The 25,297-nt window shown below is 34.2% G+C and overlaps 3 protein-coding genes across 3 annotated transcripts in view; 2 read left to right on the forward strand and 1 right to left on the reverse strand.

The window, feature by feature from the left end:
- Positions 1-3,232, forward strand: part of LOC127861746 (tyrosine-protein kinase ZAP-70-like) — a 7,791-nt gene extending 4,559 nt beyond the window's left edge. The window contains exons 3-4 of the mRNA XM_052400427.1: positions 1,581-1,696; positions 3,097-3,232. Coding sequence (XP_052256387.1) covers positions 1,581-1,696; positions 3,097-3,184 — 204 coding nt within the window. The 3' untranslated portion in view covers positions 3,185-3,232. The remainder of the gene's footprint in view (positions 1-1,580; positions 1,697-3,096) is intronic.
- Positions 3,233-9,862: 6,630 nt separating this feature from the next.
- LOC127861451 (uncharacterized) lies at positions 9,863-11,461 on the reverse strand. Its single transcript, XM_052399955.1, has 2 exons — positions 11,225-11,461; positions 9,863-11,003 (listed from the first exon to the last, which is right to left on the reverse strand). Exon 2 carries the CDS (start codon positions 10,659-10,661, stop codon positions 10,215-10,217), a length of 447 nt encoding a protein of 148 aa, XP_052255915.1. The 5' UTR covers positions 10,662-11,003; positions 11,225-11,461; the 3' UTR covers positions 9,863-10,214.
- A 7,541-nt stretch (positions 11,462-19,002) lies between these two features.
- LOC127861446 (visual pigment-like receptor peropsin) lies at positions 19,003-22,051 on the forward strand. Its single transcript, XM_052399949.1, has 3 exons — positions 19,003-20,631; positions 20,962-21,055; positions 21,464-22,051. The coding sequence occupies exons 1-3, from the start codon at positions 19,942-19,944 to the stop codon at positions 21,763-21,765; spliced, it is 1,086 nt and encodes a 361-aa protein (XP_052255909.1). The 5' UTR covers positions 19,003-19,941; the 3' UTR covers positions 21,766-22,051.
- Positions 22,052-25,297: the final 3,246 nt, after the last annotated feature.

The raw sequence follows: 25,297 nt of genomic DNA on the forward strand, positions 1-25,297 counted from the left end.
AGTAGTAGTAGTAGTCGTAGTAGTAGTAGTAGTAGTAGTAGTAGTAGTAGTAGTAGTAGTAGTAGTAGTAGTAGTAGTAGTAGTCGTAGTAGTAGTAGTAGTAGTAGTAGTAGTAGTAGTAGCAGTAGTAGTAGAAGGAGTAGTAGTAGTAGTAGTAGTAGTAGTAGTAGTAGTAGTAGTTGTTGCGGTAAGTAGTAGTAAGTAGTAGTAGTAGTAGTAGTAGTAGTAGTAGTAGTAGTAGTAGTAGTAGTAGTAGTAGTAGTAGTAGTAGTAAGTAGTAGTTGTAGTAAGTAGTAGTAAGTAGTAGTAGAAGTAGTAGTAGAAGTAGTAGTAGTAGTAGTAGTATAATTAGTAGTAGTAGTAGTAGTAATAGTAGTAGTAGTAGTAGTAGTAGTAGTAGTGGTAGAAGTAGAAGTAGTAGTAGTGGTGGTAGAAGTAGTAGTAAAAGTACTTTAATGTACCATTGAGATCGCTTTTGGATTTGTTCTAACTCGGTCAATTTGCCATCTTGGATACTGTTCCTTTGACTGAAAATGCGCCACAATATGTTTTTTTTTCTCTGCAATCTTTTGTCCGCCTCATGATTCGTCAACCGCTCTTTAATTGATCGGTCAGTTTTGACAACGTACACCATTTATTCACAACTTTAACTTCTTTTGCAATAAACTACATTTCATAAGCCACATTCTTACCTCTGATCATTTTTTACTTTCATATTTGCTTTTTATTGTAGAATCCTTTCCTCAACAAAATGCACACAATAAAATTGTTTTTGCATTTATTAAAATAATCTTTTGTTTAACCACTGTATTTGGTTGTCGCTTAGATTTCTTGTTCGTCAATAAGCCACTATAATTGCAATGTATTATCTAAGTTAGTTTTCTTCTTCTTTTTATTTACGTTAGCCAGACTAGATTCTCATCTTTGATTTTATCAGCTCTCTTGCGTTTCAAGAAACTTGCTGTTTTAGCCTCTTGTCTCTGGAGATGTTGTTTAAAACTTTGTCGGTAGTATCTGTAGTATTTAGTCTTTGTACAAATTTGCTTTAAGATTTTACATTTGTATATTGCGTTAATGAGCTATACATATTCACACTCATAGTTAATTCAGAAGTCAATATTTTATATGGTAATACAAATAAATATAACCTAATAAAAACGTATGCTTTATTAATATAATGCGTATATCAAACAATTCATTTGACCTCATTTATGTATCTTTGCAAATAAACCATTCAGCCATAAGTTAAAAATATCCAAGCATTTAAAAACTTCAGTTGTGCCTATATTAACGGTATCCCCTTTCTCAAGCTGGATGAAATTGCTGACTATCGCCTCATTGGTACAAAAAGGAACCACGTGACATTGAAAAAAGAAGGCACACCTGTTTGCAGCAATGGGGCGAGATGTTAAAAAATATTAAATATCACGCCATGTTTTTGGGGAAAGCGAGGTCAGGAGATTCTCAGTACATAACATACATGCTTGTCATGCATTCAGGGCAAGAGGGGTCAGGAGATTCTCAATAAAATCACATGCATGCCTGTCTTGTATTCACATGCATGCTTGTAATGTATTCAGGGCAAGCGTGATCAGGAGATTCTCAAGTTCTTGATTGAGGACGGTAAGCGAATGGAGAAACCCCCGCTGTGTGACGAGGACGTGTACGATGTGATGCTCGGCTGCTGGGAATACGAGTAATTATCTCTCAAAAACCTGTGTTCCTTGTGATCGATCTTATGTGCAAACACCATTGGTCAAATCTGATCAGTAACCTTTACACTCTGAAACCAATAGTGTATGTCAACAGTAATTTTCGTGGATTTTACTCTCAACCACAAAGTCAAATATTAGATTAACGTTTACGTCCGAAGTCGTATATCATACACTATTAAAAAATCCACGAATTTAAGATCTAACAAATATACCGAATTATACGATATTTTATCGTTACAATATTAACGAATGCACAGAATTGTTTTATTTTTTCCCTAATCATAGTACTTCATTTTTAAATGAATTTTATTTCAGTTCTCACAATTTCTCAACTTATTTTCAACTTCGTTTTACTTAAGTGGTTTCACTTGTTCAGTTATAAGAATATAAATAAAAAAGTTTGGAAATTGTGTAAACACATTTTAGTTGAACATGAGATGTTTCTTAAACGAGCGCAAGGTGTGGCCTCCATAGTTCTTGTGCACACAATTGATAATCCATCTTTGAAACGTCCTGTGTCAAGACAAAGAATATGATATCTTTCCTCTTAAATTAACTTTGAAATATTAAGACTTGTTTGACCTACAGTATTTATGGCTCACAGTTGATCTCATGGAAGCATTATTTTACAATATAGCTTACCACTTGGTTTGTGCTTGAAATGTGTTCACTTTAAGTTTCATGTCCATCTATCACAACTTTTGTGTATTTAATTGAACCTGTCGTCTACCTTGCAAAAGATGATTACCAGTTTAGAATTCATGTCATAAATGTATAGTAATGTGAATGGTCAAGGCAAATACTAAAATCACTAAGTCAAATATTCATAATGTCTTAAAATCGATAAAATGCATAATCTACAAAATGTTTCTATGAATTCAAGGACCATTGTATTATCTCACAACATGCAAGTTGTTGAGCAAGAGGTCTCAAGTTCAAATATTTAACAAATTCAAAATGTCTGCAGCATTTCTTTGACAGTTATTGGGAGGTATTAAGCAATTTACGAAACTAGTTCGAATAAAATGGAAAAATTCGGAATTTGAAATATGACGGTCAAAGTTAAAAATGCCATATTGTTGTATGCTTCAAAACGTGTTTGGAAATGGGCTTCTCTTGAATGTACAATTGCATTTTCTCTTTCTGTGTCAATCATATTCATTTTTATTTCAAAACGTTACTTATTCCTCTTGAAGTCGCGTGTTGCACTTACGCCTGCCTCTAGGATAACTTCTAAGATATGTGTATTATGCAAATTTCAAAATACTGTTTGTAGTTTTCTTGTACCGTTGTGTTTGCATAGTTTAAAATTCTTGTATTCGACTTTACAAACCAACTTATGTTTTATTCTTTAAAACATTATCTGCTTTCTTCATTTTAGAAAAGAACTTCGTCTCAAATTCGCAGAGATTGTATCAGTCATGGGCTCAATACATAAACGGATGATAAATCGCGAAACTGGCACATAATGCTACGTTTCTGAGGTAATACTATTTAGAGTTTCAATTTATAAACCGGCTCTAATTTCTAGCCTGGAGATACTCTCATTATTTGTCATTCAAAACCTGTTCCTGAATTATTGACTTTGTGTATTAAGATTTAGATTTGTCACATGTATATTTTTATTGTTTGTACAAGCAGTTTAAGAACCAGAACTGTTGTATTATAAAATGGCAAAACAATGTTGTATATGTTTTGGTTAATTTTTATTTATAATAATAAAAATCGTCGTAGTATATACTTTTGATTATAATATGTATATTCGTAGAAATCTTTCGGCTTGTATTTGATGTACCTGTGGCTGGTATTTACATGTGACTGTTCAAATCAATCAAAATTATAATCCATTCAAACCTATATTGTATTTTCAGGTCTGCTCACTTGTACACGAGAACATAAATCTGTATAATTTTCAACCGGTGAATTAATGCAATTACTGCAATCTGCTGGGCTCAGCTATTGGTGTTGTTTTGTAATAACGATGTTGCGTACCTAATTCAGCAGAGTTTTGTAACATATAGCACAGGTCTTAAAGAGAACTACGTTAACTGCTGAAATTGACAATCACAATATTGTAAATATGTTTTTTTACTTGTTGGACAGAACGCGTAAGTGTCTTGATTTGGCAAAATTGAGCAATGAGTAATAAATGACAATAATTGCCAAAGCCGGCCGATCGTTTGATTTACAAACTAGTTTTAATGAAACCAAAACGCTAGTTGTGAATATGGTTTTACGTTTTTGAAGGCTAAATACAGTATTCTTGAAACAGTTCATAAATACAGATACCTTGGTATACTGTTCCACGACAAAAATGACTTTACCCATAAGTGTGACATTTTAGATAAAGCAGCTAGACGCGCACTTGGTGGAATTATTAATAAAGTTCATTGCCTAAATGACTTGTGTTTCAAAATATTTGATAAACTATATTTATCCATTATCTCCGTTTTGAATTAAAACAAATACTATTTTGTAAGTGTATTTTGTTTGAAGAACTAGAAAAGCCAATAACCTAATATTTGGCTATGGTAGTTATATTATAGAGCCAGGAGGGTCACGATTGTATCGCATAAGATGAAAGGTTCTTTCTTGTAATTTGATTATTGCAACGCTGTAAAGAGTTAGTAAAATAAAATTTGAAAGTTTATTTTAAAATATATAAATTCAAAAATTGGAGACAGTTTTTGTAAGTTGTAGATAAGAAGTATGTAAACAGTGCTATTTTGTTACCGTATAAATTGTTATAACGGGAACGTATAAAGCAACCTTTCATAGTTTCCTGCCTGTTCATTTTTGGTGTAGTTAATATTTCTCTATTTTCTTCAGTCAGTGCTCTAATATTTCAATTTATGATATGTTTATTCTTTCCATTTTCTTTTTGTGACTGGAATAAGAGATGGTTTTGCCTCAAATCTCGATTATGTGTTTCTAAGAAAAATTGATCATTTATGACAAACTGTATTTGGCTATCAAAAATATCATTTAACGTGTCTAACAATATATAGGAATACAGTAGTGCTGTTTGATATCATCTATCGAGGTATTAATTACTTACAAAAATCCAATATCAATTGGGCCGTATAAGGTTAGTATTTTGAACTGATTGGAACAGAAAATAAGAGTAATGGATATCATATGTTCATAATCATTTTCAACTGAAATTACTGTAATTTGTATTTTTTAATATGATGACAACGTCCCTCGAATAAGTTGACCCAAAACTAATAAAGCAATCCCCAGCCATTGTGAATATATATTTTGTTTCCACTTGTTCATTCCAGTGTACGTCTCGATAACAATAAACAGCATTAAGCTTTTTTATGTCATACTTATTATTTTTTATGTACCCTGTGCTGATGGCAATTTTTCTGCAAATCTATGTGTACATTTGATAAATTAAATGTTCTAATCATTAAATATGTTGTCGAATTTCGCAAAATACTACTTTAATAGTAAATGCACACGTTTGTACTATTAGTGCGCTTAGTTTTGTTTCAAATCCAGTTTTACATCTACTGTACTACACATTTTTACGAGCATGTTTTGCATGTTAATTTCTTATCTCTATTAATCTATGATCCGCAATCACAGTTTTGAATTAAAACAACCATTATTTTGTAAGTGTATTTTGTTTGAAAAACTAGAAAAACAAATGACGTAATGTTTGGCTATGGTAGTGATATAATAGAGCACGGATGGTCAGGATTGTTCGCATAAGATGAAAGGTTCTTTCGTGTAATTTGATTATTGCAAAGCTGTAAAGAGTTAGTAAAAAAAATGTTGAAAGTTTATTTATTTTTTAAAGTTTGTCTCTGTTGTAGATTTGAAGTATGCAAAAAGTGGTATTTGGTTACCGTATAAATGTTTTTAGATATGCTGTATGCATTTGATACATTATTTTTCTAGCTTTAAACGAATTTCAAAATTATTACATTGTAACTACATAGTGGTTCGTCGTGCTTTATATTGTTATTTAGTACTTACCAACAACTTACAATTTACGTTGATTGTACACTCTATTACTGATGTTCCAATAAACAATTTGATTGTTCATGATTAAAATGTGTGTTTTTGATAATAAATTACTGAGCGTTAAGCTGATCAAAAAACGTCCATATGTTGAACGGACATTTGTACAATTTGTACAACTTGACCAATTGAGTTCGTTCGAACATCTGAAATGAAGGCTTCACGTCTTAAAGTGCATATTTTAAAAGCGTTTTGCATTTACATTGAGGTCATTAATAGTTTCATATGAACAATGCCGAAGAAGTGTAATCAATCACTCAAATTATTATGTTGCCTTAATTAATAACAAGTCGTTGTGACAAGATTTTTGTCATTTTCAACCGCTTTGAAGTATAATTTACTTCGCACAGTAATCAAAGGGGTCTTACAAAAATGACTATGGTTGTTTTTCGGAAAAATGTATGTTTCTTAGCTTCATTTGAATGTTCAATTTATTAGCATGATCCTGACTTGTATAACATTGCAATACAATATTGTTATCTACATCACTACTTTTAATTTGTGAATTACACCTTTAACAAATAAAGTTATTATATCGTCTGTTCATATTATGTTTCCTATCAGAACTAATATTTATGTAAGCATTTATTAAAGCACCGTCAATGGTCAATGCTTTATTCCGCCATCTTCTAACCTCAGAGTAGGCCGGCCTTTGACGACGTGAGGGGGATATTACGGATTTACGTTTGTTTTCTCCTCCGTTAGTTCTTTTATCAATATTTCTTTTTAGCCCGAGAAATTATGAAAACATCTTAAATGACAAATCAGTTGTCCACATGATCCATGGTCGTCTGTTAAAGTTTATCAAAAGTCAAGGTCACAACTGAAGGTCAAGGTAGAAAAGTAATTTCCATAGCTTACAATATATTAAATTGTATGCCATATATATAATGCTCGCGAAAAATGGCTTCTGTGGGAGGTGATATAATCGTCTGCTAGAGCTGTGCTTCCATACCGCGACTTTTGTAATTATAATTTTGCGTAAATCTTATCAAATCGATATTTTACTCAGAGTTAACTGTTTGACATTGTAATCCTCGAAGTAAACAAGTTCTATATTTAGTAAATCTTGACTCCAATCAATACTAAACACAATGGGAACGTTTACCAAAAATAGACCATGCCGCAACCAGATATTCATTATATGATTGACTTTGTTGTGTCAGTCAACCTGTTTGCCCTCAATATTATATTTCGACCAAAGCGAGCAATAAAACACTGGGAAACAACCAAATTATGTCATCAATGAGTAAGCGGGTTGTTTGTCTGCAATTGAACTTCGTTAGAGTTCAGAAAACATACATGTATATCACACTATATATTTTTTATAATTCTTCGAATAATTAATTTCATTTAACCTGTGGATACTTCCTCTCACTTAGAAGTATGGAGTTATTTTAATTAAAATCGTTTCAGTGTATGTTTTAAAAGATAAAGGCACGTGCATGTATCTTGTAATGACCAATTATTCATAATTCCAACTACAGTACGTTTATCAAGACATATATGAGTGAACACAATAATCATGTGACTGGTTCAATATTGTGGAATCTGTATTAACGATAAATTGTCCTCATCTATTCGTCCAACCCGCCAACGTAAAATACTTGGTATCCGTTGAATACAACATCTTTTTCTCACCGACAGAAGTAACAACTTATGGCCACACACATACACGGTACAAACGTTTAAACGACCACTTGATGACTTTGCAAAATATGGCTTAAAATGCGTATTTCAATCATCCTTGTTTTGCAACTTTTTGTTCCATAATGATTGCTGTTACATGATTCTTTAAGCTAGATTGTCTTATTTTAAAAAAAACATTCAAGGAAACAGTAGCAATCAGCTGTATGAAATATATTAAAATAATAGTTTTGTCAAAAAGAAATGTGCTTCGTATGTTAATTCATTGCTGGTGGTTGTCTATATATTATACGTTTTTTATATATATTTAATTGTTGTAAATAACGTTTTTTTAATGCAATATTATGCTTGTTCTTAAGAAAATACGTTATGCACTCCTATATCATTACAAACAACAAGGTACCACACCATCACAAATACATACAGTAGGTAAGTGGTTAAAAGGACTAATGAAAATAATATGACAAACGATTAATAACTAACAGCAGTCAATTAACGCCATTCATATCCACTGTTTAATGTGTTTAGTATAATGGCATGAACACTAAACCTAGTTGAACAACCTTAAGAGATACGTGATATTTATGGATACTTTTTTATTGCTTAAAAGCATTGCATATTAAATGGATATTTCATTACATAGATATAAGTATAGATGAAACAGATTAAAATGTTTGACCGAAATCACCGATGCTTAGGTAGTAATATTGTGTACAAGATAAATTGAGTCGCGTTCTGAGAAAACTGGGCATGATGCATGTGCGTAAAGTGTCATCCCAGATTAACCTGTGCAGTCCGCACAGGCTAATCAGGGACGACACTTTCCGCCAAAATAGGATTTTTGCTAAGAAAAGACTTCATTTAAACAAAAATGTCATAAAAGCAAATGTCGTCCCTGATTAGCCTGTGCGGATTGCACAGGCTAATCTGGGATGACACTTTACGCACATGTATTATGCCCAGTTTTTCTCAGAACAAGGCTCAATTGGTTAAATTGTTCTTTTGTATTTTAAGATATCTCCCCTTGTTTGAAATTAATAAAAAGTGCAAACAGCAGCCTACAAAGTTATCAACACTTTGTGGACTGTCTGCATTATCTGCCCGTTGTTAATAGAAAGTTAATAGAGCTCTTTGTCGAGTGCCGTTTAAAATGAACAAAATGATAAATCTTTTAACTCATTTCGTCTTTTATGAAAGAACGTCACGGGTATAATAATCTCGAGGTCAACTAAGTATTGCGATTTGTTTTTAAAGTACAATACTTAAGAAAAATTGTTACAATTGAACAACAACCAATCTGTGTTAAATTAATAAATGCAATTTATTTGATTGCATTCATTGTACAACACAAGCAAAAACACAAATGTACAATCATATGCATAAATGGGCGAAATAAAGATAATCAGTTATTACATATGTTATATTAAAAACTGCTTTAATATGCTCGATAAAGTTTTGTTAGTTTTATACTTGAAATACAGCAAATGAACTTATTACCAAACAATTGAACGAAATCATCGCGTGTTAACAACTTTGAATTTTTACGATTCGAAATAGAAATTCACGAAGTCTTAGTTTCGATTTAAATAATAGTAATTGTTTAAACAATACTATCCCATGTTTGTTTTCCTGCTACATATATTATTAATTTAGCACTGTCGTATCAAACAATGAATCAAGTGCACTTTAGCCTCTATACCTCATGCATTGAGTGTATTAAACGTAGCGGAATAAGAATCAAATAAAAGCGGACGAAACCACCAAAATGCATTCAAGCCATTCAGATAATAAATTTAACGGGATATGGGGTTACAGTCCTTAGATTTAAACCGACCTATTTTGAAATTAATACCTATTGTGATTTGGACGCGCTAATTCAACAGTCTCGTTTGATGCATATCTTTACTTAAAGCTTAATTGATTAATGTTCGAGTCGCAAATGAAATACAATATCTAAAGATAGGTCATTTCAGACAGTTAATACTTATTAATTTGAATATGTATCAATATTATAAAAGAACATACAATTTATGAGGGGTATTAATGATAAAAAACAGAAACGTGTTTATTCCGTCATTAAGTGGGTGATTTAAGGCATATATGAAAACGTAACATGGATGAGGAAACTCGAAGAGTCATGACAGAAATAAATTTCATTCAAATATTCTTTAAAAATCAAAGCAAAGGTAACAAACACAAATAATACAATGTATTAATTTGGAGCTATCGATGAAGTGCGCAGTTATAATTATTTTATTTAAATTCACTTTTAATTACCATGGCTTGCTTGGTTAAGTTTGCCGCGTGACACAATATTTCATATTGTTTACATCAATTCTTCGTTCGAGATGACACCTGTAAACGCAACAACGGCATTACGTATGCTAAGAACTTGAACAAATTAAAACACAATGCGACTAAAACGAAATACTCTATTACAATATGCAAAATGATATTTTGTATTAAAATACTTTAAAAATGTTTATTCCATTTGCTTATCATTAAGAAAACAAAACATATCCAGTAAAAGCACAAACCGCAATACGCACACACTTTAACAGTATATACGTTCATGTTACGCATAAATTACATTTTGTCTCAATCTATCGCTTGGTAATTGGCAAAGTAATATATTCCGGGTTTTTTTTTATACATGGTTTCGGTTTCTAGTACAGTAGTAATAAATAATATTGTTTAATTTAAACAGAACAATATTGTACAGAAACAAATAACTTTTAAGGGGAAATTCGAACACAATCGTTTTGGACTCCTTGCAGTCTCAGTCCGGGTTTGACTTTGTAGTCTTATGCGAATACATCATCAAGTTTTGCGTTCAATATCACCGCCAACAACTAAGCTGTCCTCGTGTTTTAGTATAGGCTTCGGCGTTGTTTTCACGAACAGTCGCGCGGAATGAGTAGGTTTTAGACTAGACGCCAAGTTCCGATCGTTTCCGTCGGACCAGTGCACGTGCGATAGAGACTTCGGCGGCGTCGTCATCCGCACGGATTTCTTTGGCTTTTTGGAGGAATCCTTTAGCGCTGTCTTCATGGGCGGAGGCGGGACCATGCCGTCGACCTCGTCGAGGTTTTCCTTTGCGGATGCGTCATTGGTATCGTCCTTAAGCACCGGTTCCGGCGTGTCGCCCCTCATAAAGTCGTATTTCAGCGTCTGAAAGGCGTCCGAGCCACGTGGTATCCGGGAATTAGCAAACATCAACACGAGATCGTGGATTTCCGTCTCGTCCATAGGCGTCTCTGCAGACATTGTTTGTAATTTAAATAGTTCCCTTATTTTGATTAATCCGAACGCACTGTTGTACGCGTGCACGCGACGTCGTCAGCCGCAAGTACGGAGAAAAAAATGTCAGTTGCGCAGTTGAGTACTTCTTGTTTACATGTTTTAGTTCCTATTTTGCAATATACACTACTGTAATCAGAAGAATTATATTTAAACACACTACACTAAAATTGTAAGCGTTTCTGTTGTAGTGACCGTAGAAACACACTTGTTTTAACACTAAATTATAAATGTTTCGTTGAAGAATTACTTTCCAGTGTGTATTGTAAAGTCCTAGCCCTCAGCTTTCCGTTACTGTCTTCATTAACACTAAAACCATAACACCCACAACGTTGTATTAAAACTACAACAAACGATAGTCCAAATGTCATCCGTAAGATGAATCTAAATTACTATATAACTGTACGACAATATTAAAACTTATATAACTTATAAAAGAAGTCAATATGTCGAAAAGATCTATTAATTTTTAATAAACTTATAAAGTCACAATTGCCAAATTGGAAGCAGTTCCACTGGCATATGAATACCTACTTATCTAACGATCTCGTAGTCCGCTTAATTGAATCCATAGTTTTTGTTGAAGTATGGTGCGCCATTTCTTTCATCGTATACTAATTAAGTTTGAGCGTCGCTCTAGAAAACCAGATTTAATGTAGGTGCAGGATCACGTGACTTTGTTGGGTCTTTCCAATTAAACGTAAATGGATGTAACACACCGGTAAGTGCTGCTTTTTTCCAAATATCTTTTAAAACACTTTTTCTTTAGAATTTCAACTAGTGCATAAAAGACAGATTTGTATGCTGCTTATGGCAATGTGAAATACATCAGAATTATTTTATTTAATGTTCTTGCTCAAAATTCCATGTATACTGCACGACTATGCGTCACGCAACGTGAAATTTTGGTCACCGATTTCAGACGTATTAAAGGATTTATTCTTATACCATACGATATCGGCACAAACTGCAGAGATCAAATGTCCTTTATGCACTAAAGATTTTTGCAAATGTATTTCAATAACTTGAGACATTTGCAAAAGTAAAGTACTTTACGGTGTTTGCATTCTGTCCAGCCCGTGCGTGCTTTATCCCCTGAAAACCGCGTTGACTCTGCACCCTCTATGTTCCTCAAACTAATGCAGCTCGAACAGACTTATCAGGAACGACGCTTTCCGCATAAGCTGGATTTTCGCTAAGAAGAGACTTTCTTAAAAGAAAAATACCATAAATGCGGAAAGTGTCGTCCATGATTAGCAGACTGCACAGGCCAATCATAAATTAAGCCCCGTTTTCCCAAAGAGAGGCTCATAAAACGTTATTAAAGATGAACTGATTAACCTCCCAATATTTATATCAGATCTCATACGTAACCAAGTCAAAACACGTTAAGTTTACTACAGAAAAAAAAGAACATTACTCACAGCTAACGATCTGGGAATGCATAATAGACTACCAGTTTCAACCATGAAGTTTACGAACGCATTATAGACTACCAGTCTCAACCATGAAGTTTACGAACGCATTATAGACTACCAGTCTCAACCATGAAGTTTACGAACGCATTATAGACTTCCAGTCTCGACCATGAAGTTTACGAACGCATTATAGACTACCAGTCTCAACCATGAAGTTTACGAACGCATTATAGACTACCAGTCTCAACCGTGAAGTTTACGAACGCATTATAGACTACCAGTCTCAACCGTGAAATTAACGAACGCATTATAGACTACCAGTCTCAACCGTGAAGTTTAAGAACGCGTTATAGACTACCAGTCTCAACCGTTAAGTTTACGAAGGCATTATAGACTACCAGTCTCAACCGTTAAGTTTACGAAGGCATTATAGACTACCAGTCTCAATCGTGAAGTTTACGAAGGCATTACACAAGTCTCAACGCGAGAAGATAGCAAGCCAATATTCTTACGCAAAAAGAAAATGCATAGCTTTTTTAGAAAAGTATTAATACTAACAGCCATATACATAATATGGCATGTATAAAAACTCACATTAAAAGATATTTTAACGGTAATACTATTTTATTACATAAACAACGTTCTGGGAAAACAGGGCTTAATGAATTTGCGTGATGTGTTATCCCAGATTAGCCTATACAGTCTTCACAGGCTTATAAGGGACTACATGTTGTACTTTTATGGCATTTTTGGTTTAATGGAGGCCTCTGGTATGCGACGGCAAAGTGTTGTCCCTGATTAGCATGTGCGAACGTTTTATTTCATTGTATTTCATTTCGTTTAGAGACATAATGACTTAAACAGTACACCGTATTTTTGTATATTTGGCCACTAACTCTGTCCTTCGCATTAACCTACCAAACAAAAGACTGGTAGTCCGATCGAATTAAATACTTCAATATAATATCGAGATCTTTGAGGATTAAGAAGCGGTATTGTAATATAATGGCGTAAATCTTTTTAAGCTCTTCGCAAACGATCGGTTTAACAAAGTGGGTGCGTAGTTCGTATGTACGTTTCATTGGCATTAAAATGGCATGTAATTACTTTGGATTTTTTTTATGCAACAGATTCATTGAACAAAAATCAAGTAAAGATGTTGTTATGCTCCCGATAGGTTGGCATATAGCAATCGGACTGTCCGTCCGTTCGTCAGTCCGTCTGCACGTCTGGATTTCCATTTCGGGATTTTGTCCTTAACGCTTTGAAACATTTACCTGAGTTTGTGTGTGTGTTAGAGTATACCTGAATGAGTAACTGCTCAAGTTCGGTTTTGTTCCGACCCATTGATTTTTGACGAAGTTACGGGCCTTCAACTGACATCTTTTCTCGAGAATAACGCTTTCACGAAATTTATTACGTAACGCTTTCAGATATTTACCTGATTTTTGGCGCGTGCGTCTATCTACATGACTTTCAAATGAAGGTATGTGGAGTTTTGAGACAAAAGTGGAATGAGGGGGCATCTGTGCCCTATGGGCTCCTATCTTGTTAATTATATTATGGTACTCTCAGTTGTTAAGCATAGCTTTTTTTAGACACCAACACATGTTCCTTTCTTAAATGTATTAAGTATTTTTAGTACCAATGAAAAGGAATGGAAATCAATAGTCGATACTTACTTCTTCAGAATTATGTTATATAATGGACAACCAGATAAAAACGAGTTTGTTTTGCCTATTGCGTTTAAAAAAAGTCTCATCTTTGCGAAAACCCGGTAAAGGCGGATCATTCATTATACCCCGTTTTCCCACAACGGGGCTTAACATTTTGATATGTTAATAAAATATTAAACCTTGTTGAAAAACGATATGCCTATTTTTGTTTCCTATTCTTTTAAACAACGCAAAATAGCCAATGTATATCAGTTCTTAGAGTATTGGGGACTTCATAGGCAGTTAAAACCTAAAAGGTAAGTTGTTCAAGGTCATGTAGTGGTTTATTTCAGAAATAAAAAGAATATCTCCAATAAGTGGGTCGCCCTACCATTTATTCGTTAACTTCTTTTTACGTTACGCAAATTATAATCTCTCTCAAATATGGAAATGGAATTATAGAAATCAATAAGATCCATTCGTCTCTACTCAACTAAGCGAACATTGCCAAACATTTTTTGGAAGAAAAGTAGTGTACTAGTTAATCAGACTATTGATAACAATGGAGAACCGAGCAATAGAAGTTCGATATTTGAAAATAAACGGTATATTACAATTAATTATATACAATGTCGCATGGTGCTTGTCCAGAAGAAATTAGTTCATAAATTGGCGAATTTACAGTAGTGCATGGAAAATGGTTTTTCGCTATTGTTAAAAAGGAAACGCGATGTAAGAAATACGCAGTCAGATTGAAAGTTTACTGTAGTAATAAATGATTAAAGAAGAGTGCTTTATGATAAAAGACACCTTTACCATATGCTTTACATGATCATGAACCATATATATTTGATATGCATCAGATTTATTTGCGCGTTAAATTTTTATGCTTATGATATGATTCTCGAAAAGTTATATTTTGATTATAAAGTACCAAGAACTGCGATACGTTCTTCACAATACTTTATGACAGACAAGTCATACAGATATAAGTTTGACTTTCAATTAGATTGGCGTCGTTATAAAGTAAAACCAAAAATGCACGTGCGCGCATGCATAACTAGCCTGTCATGAAATCCAAAATGGCATGATACATAAATGCACGATCAGTGTTTGTAAATCCATTAAATCTCTGTTTACATTATCTCCGTTGGTCGAAAAAAAACAATAAAACAACTTCATGGTTTTTCACGAGTTAATCATATGACTAGTGACGTGATTTATGAAACGCTCATTTTCATTTCGATCGCGATTCGGGCACATGGGTTTACAAAACAAACACATCCCGAGCATTAAACACTACGCAAATTTAATAATCTTCTTAAGTTCAATTTATGTTAACTGATAAGGGGAACATAAGATAGGTACTCATTGGTTCTCATTTGTTTCATTCGAAAATTCGACGGACATGCGTATAAAAGTAATAAAATATTGATTAACTTAAACATCGCCGTATTTAAAAGCTGGGGAGTGACGATTTTTCTTTATGTGATAAATCATCGGTTATTAGCACTGTATATAAATCTGCAATGCGTCACCGAGTTTAAAGCTCTTTGCGGAGAGACTAAAGGCATGTTTAAAATCGGAATATTGATAAGACGTATAAGAGGACACTTTTATGAAGATGAAGAAGACTAGTCACGAGCGAACTGATTAACAAAACACTGTGAGAATTGTATTAACTAGTTTGAATCTACCATTAAGGTCGATGGATAATATAGCAGGTTTAATAGAAATATGAGTGTTACGGATTACGTTGTCCCCTGACAGAAGCCATAACCGTCGCCATATAAATTATTGAACAAATACTTCTATAATACGTAGAGATAATGGAAAGCACAGCTGATATTAAGATTGTCGCCGATGAAACCGATACGATCAAGGTGTACAGGAAGCAACTTATCGAAGCTTTGGACTGTGTGTATCCACTACTTAAAATAGTATGTGCGAGTATTTCAATGAACGACGGCGACGACATAACTTGCCCAGCGCGTAAAATGATTTGTATTGTTGATGCTACAAAGAATTGCTCAGAAAACGGATCAACATATACGCGGGTAACGGCCAATTTTAACAGCAACAAGACGAGCTATTTAGTTATCAAATTGATTGATCCAACAAATATAAACCAGAACGACGTCGAAGATGACAATGAATCCTACTTCAGCATCTACGCGAAATTAAACTTCATTCCATGACGGAGATTGAAAATTGGTGGCCAGCTGTAGTCAATTTTTTATTTCCAAGAAATCAAAAAGTACGTACAACTAGTTTTGTAGTTATAGACAATTCAAAATCTAGCTTATCAGAACAAAAGAAAGTACAAATTCAGAGTGTTTTAAGTGGTTTCGGTTGTTCTGAAGGTAGTAAGCCTGCAGACGTGACTATATTGATCGAAGACAACATTGAAGCTGCCCGTGCATACATAGAGAAAGCCTTTCCGGAACATAAACGACGAAGTAAAATGAAAAACGTACACATTTTATTGTTAAACGCCAAAACTTCGCAATATCTTCATATCCATAGCATCAGCAGTGTTCATGGACACGAGCAAATCCCCAAGGCTTACCTTGTATTGCATGATTGACTCCCGCGTAATTTCGGCCCGTAGATCCCCGTCGAGACTGGAAATATTCGGGCGGCGAGCTGCGGCCGTTGCGTGCTTACTTCTCAATATCCCACTTCTTATTGTGTGGGTGGCACTAATGTACGCATCCATTCTTGGAGCAACGCTTTTATTTAACATACAAGGCCACAACCGAGTGATCACCGCATTGTTGTACGTTCTTCACACAGTATTTGCCGTGCTATTCATCTCCCTGGGCTGCGTTTTATTGCCTGAGGAGTACAGAAAGAGCAACGACATAAGACTTTAGTGCAGCTGATGTCATACTCGTTTGTTTTGTAGTCGGACCACTTAGCGGTTTCCTCTGGGGATGCGTCGGATGCTTCTTCATAAACAGAAAGAGATTAACAATAAATTATGTGCATGTATTTGGTATGCCCGGATTGTTATGGAGACAATTTGACCTTGAGATTATCGACACGTTGTCTAGTCGACTTAACAATTTTTTTAAACGCATCCATATAATATTGCAGAAGGTCATTTTAGTATTTTTAATGTTGTTATGCATAGTTCTTAATATACCACTCATTGGTGTTTTATTAACGTTTTTGGTGCTTGGGCCAATTGCATCACTTGTATACCTTCATTTTCTTGTTGAGGTAGAACAATTGACGTCGAGTACATTTTATCATTTTAGCAACTTCCAAAGCTCGGCGCTTATCAGCACAGCGTCGCTAATCATTGGGGTCGTTTTAAGCCGATATAAAAAGGATTACTGGGATTACGGGGAGTCGTACCTGCGGCCCGGCGTAATAAGTTGTCCATATAGGAGAGAGTGTTATACAAGCTACGAGAACATATCGCTCAATCACGATCAAATAATTGTCATATTTTGTTTAATTATTCCATTCTATTTTCTTGCTTGGGTATCTTTTATTGGTTTTATTGCAGAGAAAAAGTTTAATTGTAAATATGGCGTTCTTTCGATTCCCAATAAATTATTCAGCAAAATAAAAGGGAATGTGGTAGTACCCCTAATACCCCTTGAATTTTAAAAAAATATCCAAAGTGATCCTCCATACGAGCTTTCAAGGTAAATGCAAGGATATTAAAAACAAACAATATCTATTTCGAATTTTGATTTATCTTACATACTTCTCTTCATAATCAAGAGTTTTATCTTTTATCTTTGTCTTATTAATATATATGTAGATAGACCGTTGAACTATCGCTTTAAGTTTGACTTAGAGTTGTTGAATTTATAAAGTTACAAACCAGTTTGTTTTTAATCAGCATAGTAATTGCTCAATGTACAATACATGCATGTTATGGGTCGTAATGCTATCACTTTAATACTATGTTATAATACGCATACTCAATAACTGTATACCGGTATACCATTTCCACGAGGTCGTCATTGTTTGTACCTGTTTGCTCAAGCCGCATACTTTATAAAACAGTTATATAGGCAATGAACCACGTAATAATGTGATGGTGTGTCAGATAATAATGATTTTGGTATTATATAAAGAAGTTCGTTGTTTGCCTCCAATAAAGACTTTAGTTTTCCTTTCTATAACAGTTTGTTTTGTACTGTTGTGTATTTGTTTTTACTTACCTTACCTCAAGTTGTTGATTGAGGCAACTTGACCCGTTTATCTTCGACATAATGATTGATACAAAAAGGTAAACACGTTGTAATAACGACTCATTGCTTAGCTATTGCTTATAGAATGTTTATCAAAATACTGATTTGATTAATGGTAGATCAATCAATTTTAATATTGAGTGGTCAGTTCTCGGAAACTGCCAATACGAAGTGTTTTAATACATCTCCGCGTACATATGACCCGCGTTATGCAAAAATGGGTCTTACGTCATATGCGGATAGCGTAGCTCCAGTCTGCGCAGTCGCGTAGTCTCGTCAGGAACCACGCTGTTTCATTGTTTCTAATGGAATAGCGGCGAGTGTCGTTATAAAGAATTATGTGAGTGTTCATTAAACATGTTTTTGTAACTTAGAAAATGACCGCTTACTTAGAAAAGAAATGGTCAACAAAAATATGCCTATAAAATATTATATTCTACTATATTGAATTTATATGAAGTGAAGTGCACTGAAGTGAAATAAATCAACGAATAGCAACAAAGAATTCATGAATTAATTGTAAATAAACAAGTTATAAAACAAACGCAAGATTGATCGACGGCACTAGTTTCTAACAATGTAGCACATGTATGCAACATAAACCATATCATTCTTGATCAATTCGTTAATAAATCGTTGAACATCTTACATAATAATACTTAGCTTTAAAGTGGTTTATTCGTGTTTTTTTTTAGATTGAATCTGCAATCGTGTTGATATTTTTCTAAACTCTCTGGACACCGTTATATGGCCAAAACTAAATACAAAATTCGTTATTTTTTTTCCAAGATGTTTGTGTTTGTTGCATTTACGAATGCTGTGAAAATTCGCCGGTCCTAAATTGTAAATACAATTAATGTCGAATCATTTAAAGAATAAAGGCCGATGTAAAATGAATGGTCATGTTTTATCAGTATTCAAAGTTTGAGAGGTTTAAAGTAGTGTTGACTTAAAAAAAATGATTTTATTACGCATGATAAAGTGACAGATTGTATTGATATGCGGTATATTTCTAATGAAGCGCTGTACCGGACTTAACTCTTGATAACTGTAAACTGACATAGTGTTAAAATTATTGAGCTTTGTCAAGCAACCAATTCACGCATGGTTAACGGTCAATTTCAAACTACGGACCAGTTCGCAATAATTTGTCATCAGGTGAAGTCTGTTATTGATTATCTGCTCATTAAAGGATAGTGTTTTAGTAGCTATCATATTCAGGACCATGATGAATATTGCGATCATACATTTATTAGTTTACCCTTCCTGTCAACTATACAATCTCTACAGAGTTGAGTGATACTTACATGTATGCCTGTAGGCGAGATGAGTTGAGAAGTGGAATAATCGCTCGCCAAGCGGAGCTGAATAAGTGTACAAATAATGATAGTATTGTTACACGGAATTGGGAATCATTTTATACGCGTCCGCTTACGTTTACAAAGAGTGTGCAGTTCGCTGACGAAATATTTGCCATTCCCGATACCATACATAATTAATATCTGACAACGGAGAGTTTAGGCGCTTTCGCTCGGACTTGCACGTTGTAACACACATGTTCTGTTGTATTGTGTTTGTCACAGCGAGTGCAAGCTGACGACAAACTTAAAATGACTTTTGTTCCGATACTACACGTGATATGGGTTATTGGTGTATCATTTACGTAGACAAACAGCAGTAGATACCGAAAACATAATTATGGCGAAGTCTTCCAAGAGGAAAATGTGCAATGGCATATCTTTTTGAAGGTTAGGAAACAACAAGTTCATCGTATAAATTACTTAAAGTATAGAAGTGAAAAAACTTAAGCAGGAAAAGTCGTACAGTGTTCAATAATGGAACCTTCTTATTATTATTCAAACTTAAAAAATAGTGCATTCCAATAAATGGATATTTGTAGCAATCGCTTATTCAAACAAAAAAGTAATTTTTGCTGAAGTGTAAGCTTACTAGCGGCGTAATGTTGAATGAAACAACTATGCACCATGAAAACGAAACTGACGGATTAATTGGGGAAGAATCGCCATCTGGTGACGATCGGTTACTTGGAAATCAATCACATTATGGTGACGATCGTCAAATAGTCATCGGGGTTGTGTTCGTGGTGCTGATGATATTAGGACTTTTATTGAACTCGGCTGTGTTGTTCACTTTTAAGTCGACCCCTAGACTTCGGACGCACACGAATATGTTTATTATGGGTTGTGTAGGGGGTGATCTGTCTATGGTCATAATAGGATTCCCCTTCATTATCATACCCTGCTTCAGAGGGCTTTGGGATTTCGGCGAAGTCATGTGTGCATCGTACGGCTTCATGATGTCTGTTTTGGCCGTTGCCAATATGACCATTCTCGCGGTGATAGCTGTCGATCGTTTCATCGTCATTATGAACTTCCGTATTGCAAAGAAAATAACCCGATTTCATTGTGTACTTATATTGGTGCTATGTTATGTTTATGGATTGTGTTGGGCAACGCCCCCTCTTCTAGGGTGGGGAAACTTTGATTTGGAGCCAAACCGGCTAACTTGTGGTCCAGATTGGAGGAACGGAGATTCATCTGTGAGGTCATATAACTACGCACTGTTTACTATGATTTTCTGTGTTTCTGGAACAGTTATCTTCGTCAGCTACGCTGGGATATTTTTACAGGTAAATGTCTAATTATAAGACAAACGTTAATGTGTCGTATGAATAGATATAGTTGCGGGAAATTAAAATGGAATTAAATATGCAATTCAATAATAAAAACGAGCATTTTGTATCTTCAAACATCTAATTTACCAGATCACATCTGGCGTTGAAATTTCGGCAATTGCCATAAGGAACACTGATTTTTAATTGTTTGACTTTATTTAAGAAATATTGTACGAAATTGTCGTTGATTTTGAGTAGTAATGGAACTTTAAAGGGTTAATATTCTGAACGCTCATAAAACAATCGATATAAAGATGCTTCGAAACCCGTATTATTTTGTTGAAGGTACGGAAGCACAGGATAAACAGCGTCTCTGTGCCACTTACAGCGACTCGACTGCTGGAAATCCACGTGGCTTCGTCAGCATTCCTTATGATCAGTAAGATTTGCTCTTCATTTCGCATAAGTATGAATCTAATAAGTTTGCTAAAGATGAATGTTTTTTACGGTTGTTAGAAAACGCTGCTGTATCGTTTTCAATCGAGCATAAAAACAGTACTTTTCAAACTTGTCACACACTCTCAATAAACATCAAACCGTTTTGATTAATGTTCGTAAAACGCGAAGTTAAGCTCAAGAACGGTTATTTTGTAAAATAATTCCCGTTAAAATGAGTCGGTTATAAGAACTGAACGCTTTATAATAACATGTAATTTCTCAAGCTAAATGATGTCCGTGAAAATTTTAAACAACTTTTGAATACATTTATTCGATCGTTAGTTCGTTAATTCATATTAAGGCGATGAACACTACACACAAATCTATAACATACATAGTCCTTTTTCAGTGGGATTTTTTGCTGCTTGGTCGCCATACGCCGTGTTATCTCTGTGGACGATGTTCAATGACGTTTCCAAATTGTCCCCAACTGTGGCAATCTTTGCACCAATGTTCGCCAAGTCTGCCTGTGTTTGGAATCCATTAATTTACGCGTTTAAGAACAACGAACTTCGGAATGCTCTGTTCAATAAAGTTAGTCGTAGTTTTAGGCAGAATCCGTTGCCTGGACCGGAAAACGGAAGTCGAGAACGGAAGCGAAATGGAAATACTCAATCTAGACCTGCGCGTCCAATCGAAATTAACGTTTAATGATTGTAACTGTTGTGTTTTACAATCTTTACAGAAAGCGTCGGATAGGTATATATAATGTTGAAAGTGAGCCATAATGAACCATGCATCAAGATGGAAGTAAAATAAGTAGATTCTAGCGACGGAACTTTCAATTATTATGTTTGATGGAAAAAGATTGATGTTGTAATTACAAAAAACGATGATAAAGCATAAAAGTTAATTTCTGATGGAAAACACAATTAAATTATTGTATTCATAATATTGATTTTTGGTTGAAGCTTTATGTTGTACTAAAACAAATAAAAATGACAAAAATTTGTTTCTGTTAAAATACCCAGTCTAATCAGTCATTTAGCAATTCGACCCATCTGTAAATAAGTGAATTGTTTGGCATGAACAATGAGATTTAAAGGATATGTAATTGTTATAGTGATAAAATAGCTTCTTATTTTCTCATAAATATTTATAACTCTCCATCGGAGACCAGTACGGATTGCTTCTAGTGATAAATCGTTTAATCACGCACCACATAATTATTCAAGGTTATAAAATCAAATATAAGAATTAATTTTCGAATGTAATAAACTTCATTCAATTCAAACAATGCATATGCAATTTCTCGCATCCTTACAATCATCGATTCCTTATTATCAATGCTAACACCTGGTAAGCAGTCTTGCTCCTAGCATTCCATTTTTCTTATGAATTATTAATCAACCAATTAGTATAATTATCAAACGTCCAAACTTCTCAATACGTGTCTGACTTAATTGATCTTAAAGGTACCTTTCCACAGATTTGGCATGTATTGAAGATTGTCATAAAATGCTTTATATTGAAAAAAAAACTCCAGGTAAAAAAAAGAAGAAAATTAAAGAAAAAAACAAAGTAACCCTCAGTTGGCATCGAACCAATGACCCATGGAGTAAAAGTTATAACACTCGGCCGTCCGTGCTCATCAAATAAGTGATGTTTTTTAAACTTATATAAGCAATCCTCGTAGTGTCACAAAATATAACGACAACAACAGAACTCTCAAACCTATTCAATCGTTTTGCGTTGCAACGCTTTATAATGTTCAGGTTTTTAAATGGTCGCTTAGCGACCGTCTAAGGTGGTTAGTAAAAAATGCAGGTCGATACGGCTTAGCTACTAGGAGCCCAATACCCGCTTACTACGCGTTTCCGCGCGAGAAATAGTTGTATAATTTATGCAAGAGGTTTGAGTTCTCCAAACATATTCATTCACAAATGGAAACATGATATTAATATCGTGTTAAATGCAATAGTTTCGAACGGTGCATATATAGAAAAGAATAATAAACAATGATCGTATTGTACGTGTCGCGGAGGAGATTGTTTATGAATGAATAAAAAAGTCCACTTTCTGCAGCGTCTTCATGGCGTAGTTTTTTTGCTCAGTCCATTCATAATGTGAGGCTATTGATAGATAAGCCTGTCGATAAACAAAGGAAAGTCCACGGGCGATAACAACGCAATAGGTTACGCTCTCACATACACCTCAATGACATAGTACAGGTCGAAAATTGAGGCTATTAATAGATTCGGGAAAAAGTTAACGCTTATTTATATTCTCAATTTATAAAACGTTGAACATAAGTTCAACAATAACTTCAGCGATACGATAGACAAAAAAATGTTCCAAATCGCTAAACCCGAATATAACAAACAATTTATAATAATAATACGAATGACCTGTTTCGTAACCTCGTTCATGCTACTACAACTGGTATTTCTGGAAAACGTTCGTTGGTTCTCAACAGATAGCGGCGATCTTTTGTATTTACGGGTGCTACCAACGCAATAGTAGAAGGTTAGTAGAAGGTTTAGCTTGTTTATATTCACAGTTCTCAATACATAGTTGGATATGAGTTCATCAATTACTACAGGCATACTATAGGCAACCTCGAAAATGCTTTATAATCGCTAAAACCGAAAACAACTAAATATATTATATTACATATATTTATAACAACAAACATCTTTTAAAAATGTAGTCGGCGTATACGCTGACTTTGAAATAAAGTATGCAATTTACTTTTCTAAATAAATAAATACAATTAAACAAAAGTTAAATTATTGTGTTGTGTTTTTCACTTGTAAGTTGCATATTCACCGCATGAAATGTGTGTTAGCATTGTCAAACCACACATTAGTGTGAGTAGATAAAAACATATACTACGGGAAAGCACTTTATATGTGTCCTTCACTATCGAAATATATCGTATGTTGATATTTGATTTAAATGCAGTTTTATTTCGACACATTTAAATCTCACGTCAATAGCGCCGTCATGCGAAAATGGGTCTTATGCGTTTCGGCAAGCGTTTGTTAAACCCAACATGTGCTTTTTCGCATTCAGGCCATAGGCGATGCTGTTCGCTATAAAATCACTCAATATCTTTTGTTTCTCCTTACCAGAGGAGAGATAGCTGAGCGGGTTATTTATATGATGGGCGCATATGGAATAAGACCCATTTTCGCATGACGAGGGTCATTACAAATCTCATTGCGAATTTAAAATGCCACATTTTAGAACAATGCTTTTTGATACAAAATTGAATTCAAAATAGCAAACTTGTTAATAATGGCAGCCTATCCACACATTAAGGAATGATTTCCAGACGTGCTAACCAAGTACGGCAAACATTGTGGTATGATAATTAAACGATTTTCGCTTATCGTGACACTATACTATTTCGCTAATGATTGTTTTCTCATCTTTGAGGCGAAAGTGAAATTCTGCGAGGTGGATTGTAACGCGTAATTGTAACAGGGCCACAATTTGTGTCGTTTTAGCATACAGAGAGTAGTACGGAATTCCTTACACTGAACAGTGCTACATCCTTTGAATTGAGCACATACGCAGTGATGTTGCAAAAATTCAGAGGTTGTATCTAGAATCAGCTTATTAAATATTCGAAATTATTCATGCGTGTCTGTTGGCGTTATGTAAAAGTCACTAAGATGAAAACTGAGTAAAACAGCTACGCCTAAAAGCGCATTAGTGCTCTATACCTATGTTTATGTCAGCGTTGTTGACACCGTGTGAACTGCTCGGGTAAAAAGTAAAGCATAAACAGAAATGTTTATATACTTTTATTCCTCCATATACAAGATACGAAGATTATTGTATATTTTGAATTTGTATATGGTGTCAAAATCAAAAGTTTTGTATACGGGACTTTCTTTATGAAGTTATATTCTTGGTAAGATAGTTATTTGATATTAGAAAAAATATTCCTTTAATATGATGGTGACTGCAAATTTTCTTTATATTAAGTTCTCATTACCATTTTCATCATACTTTCTATGCTTTCAGAACGTCCAAAAAGCATGCTGTTTTTATTTTGTCTAAGTTATTTCTATAAAATAATAAGGATGATAAAAAGTGCACACAAAACTCGACCCGTGCGCTATGACACACACTTTATAAAGTTGAATGGCGTGTATTCTTTTCAAATTTGCGATTGATTTTGAAAAATGAATTGCGTGTTAAATAATGCAATAGCGAACATCTTCAGTGACTT

Source organism: Dreissena polymorpha, chromosome 16 (genome assembly GCF_020536995.1).
Source record: "Dreissena polymorpha isolate Duluth1 chromosome 16, UMN_Dpol_1.0, whole genome shotgun sequence".
NCBI lineage: Eukaryota > Metazoa > Mollusca > Bivalvia > Myida > Dreissenidae > Dreissena > Dreissena polymorpha.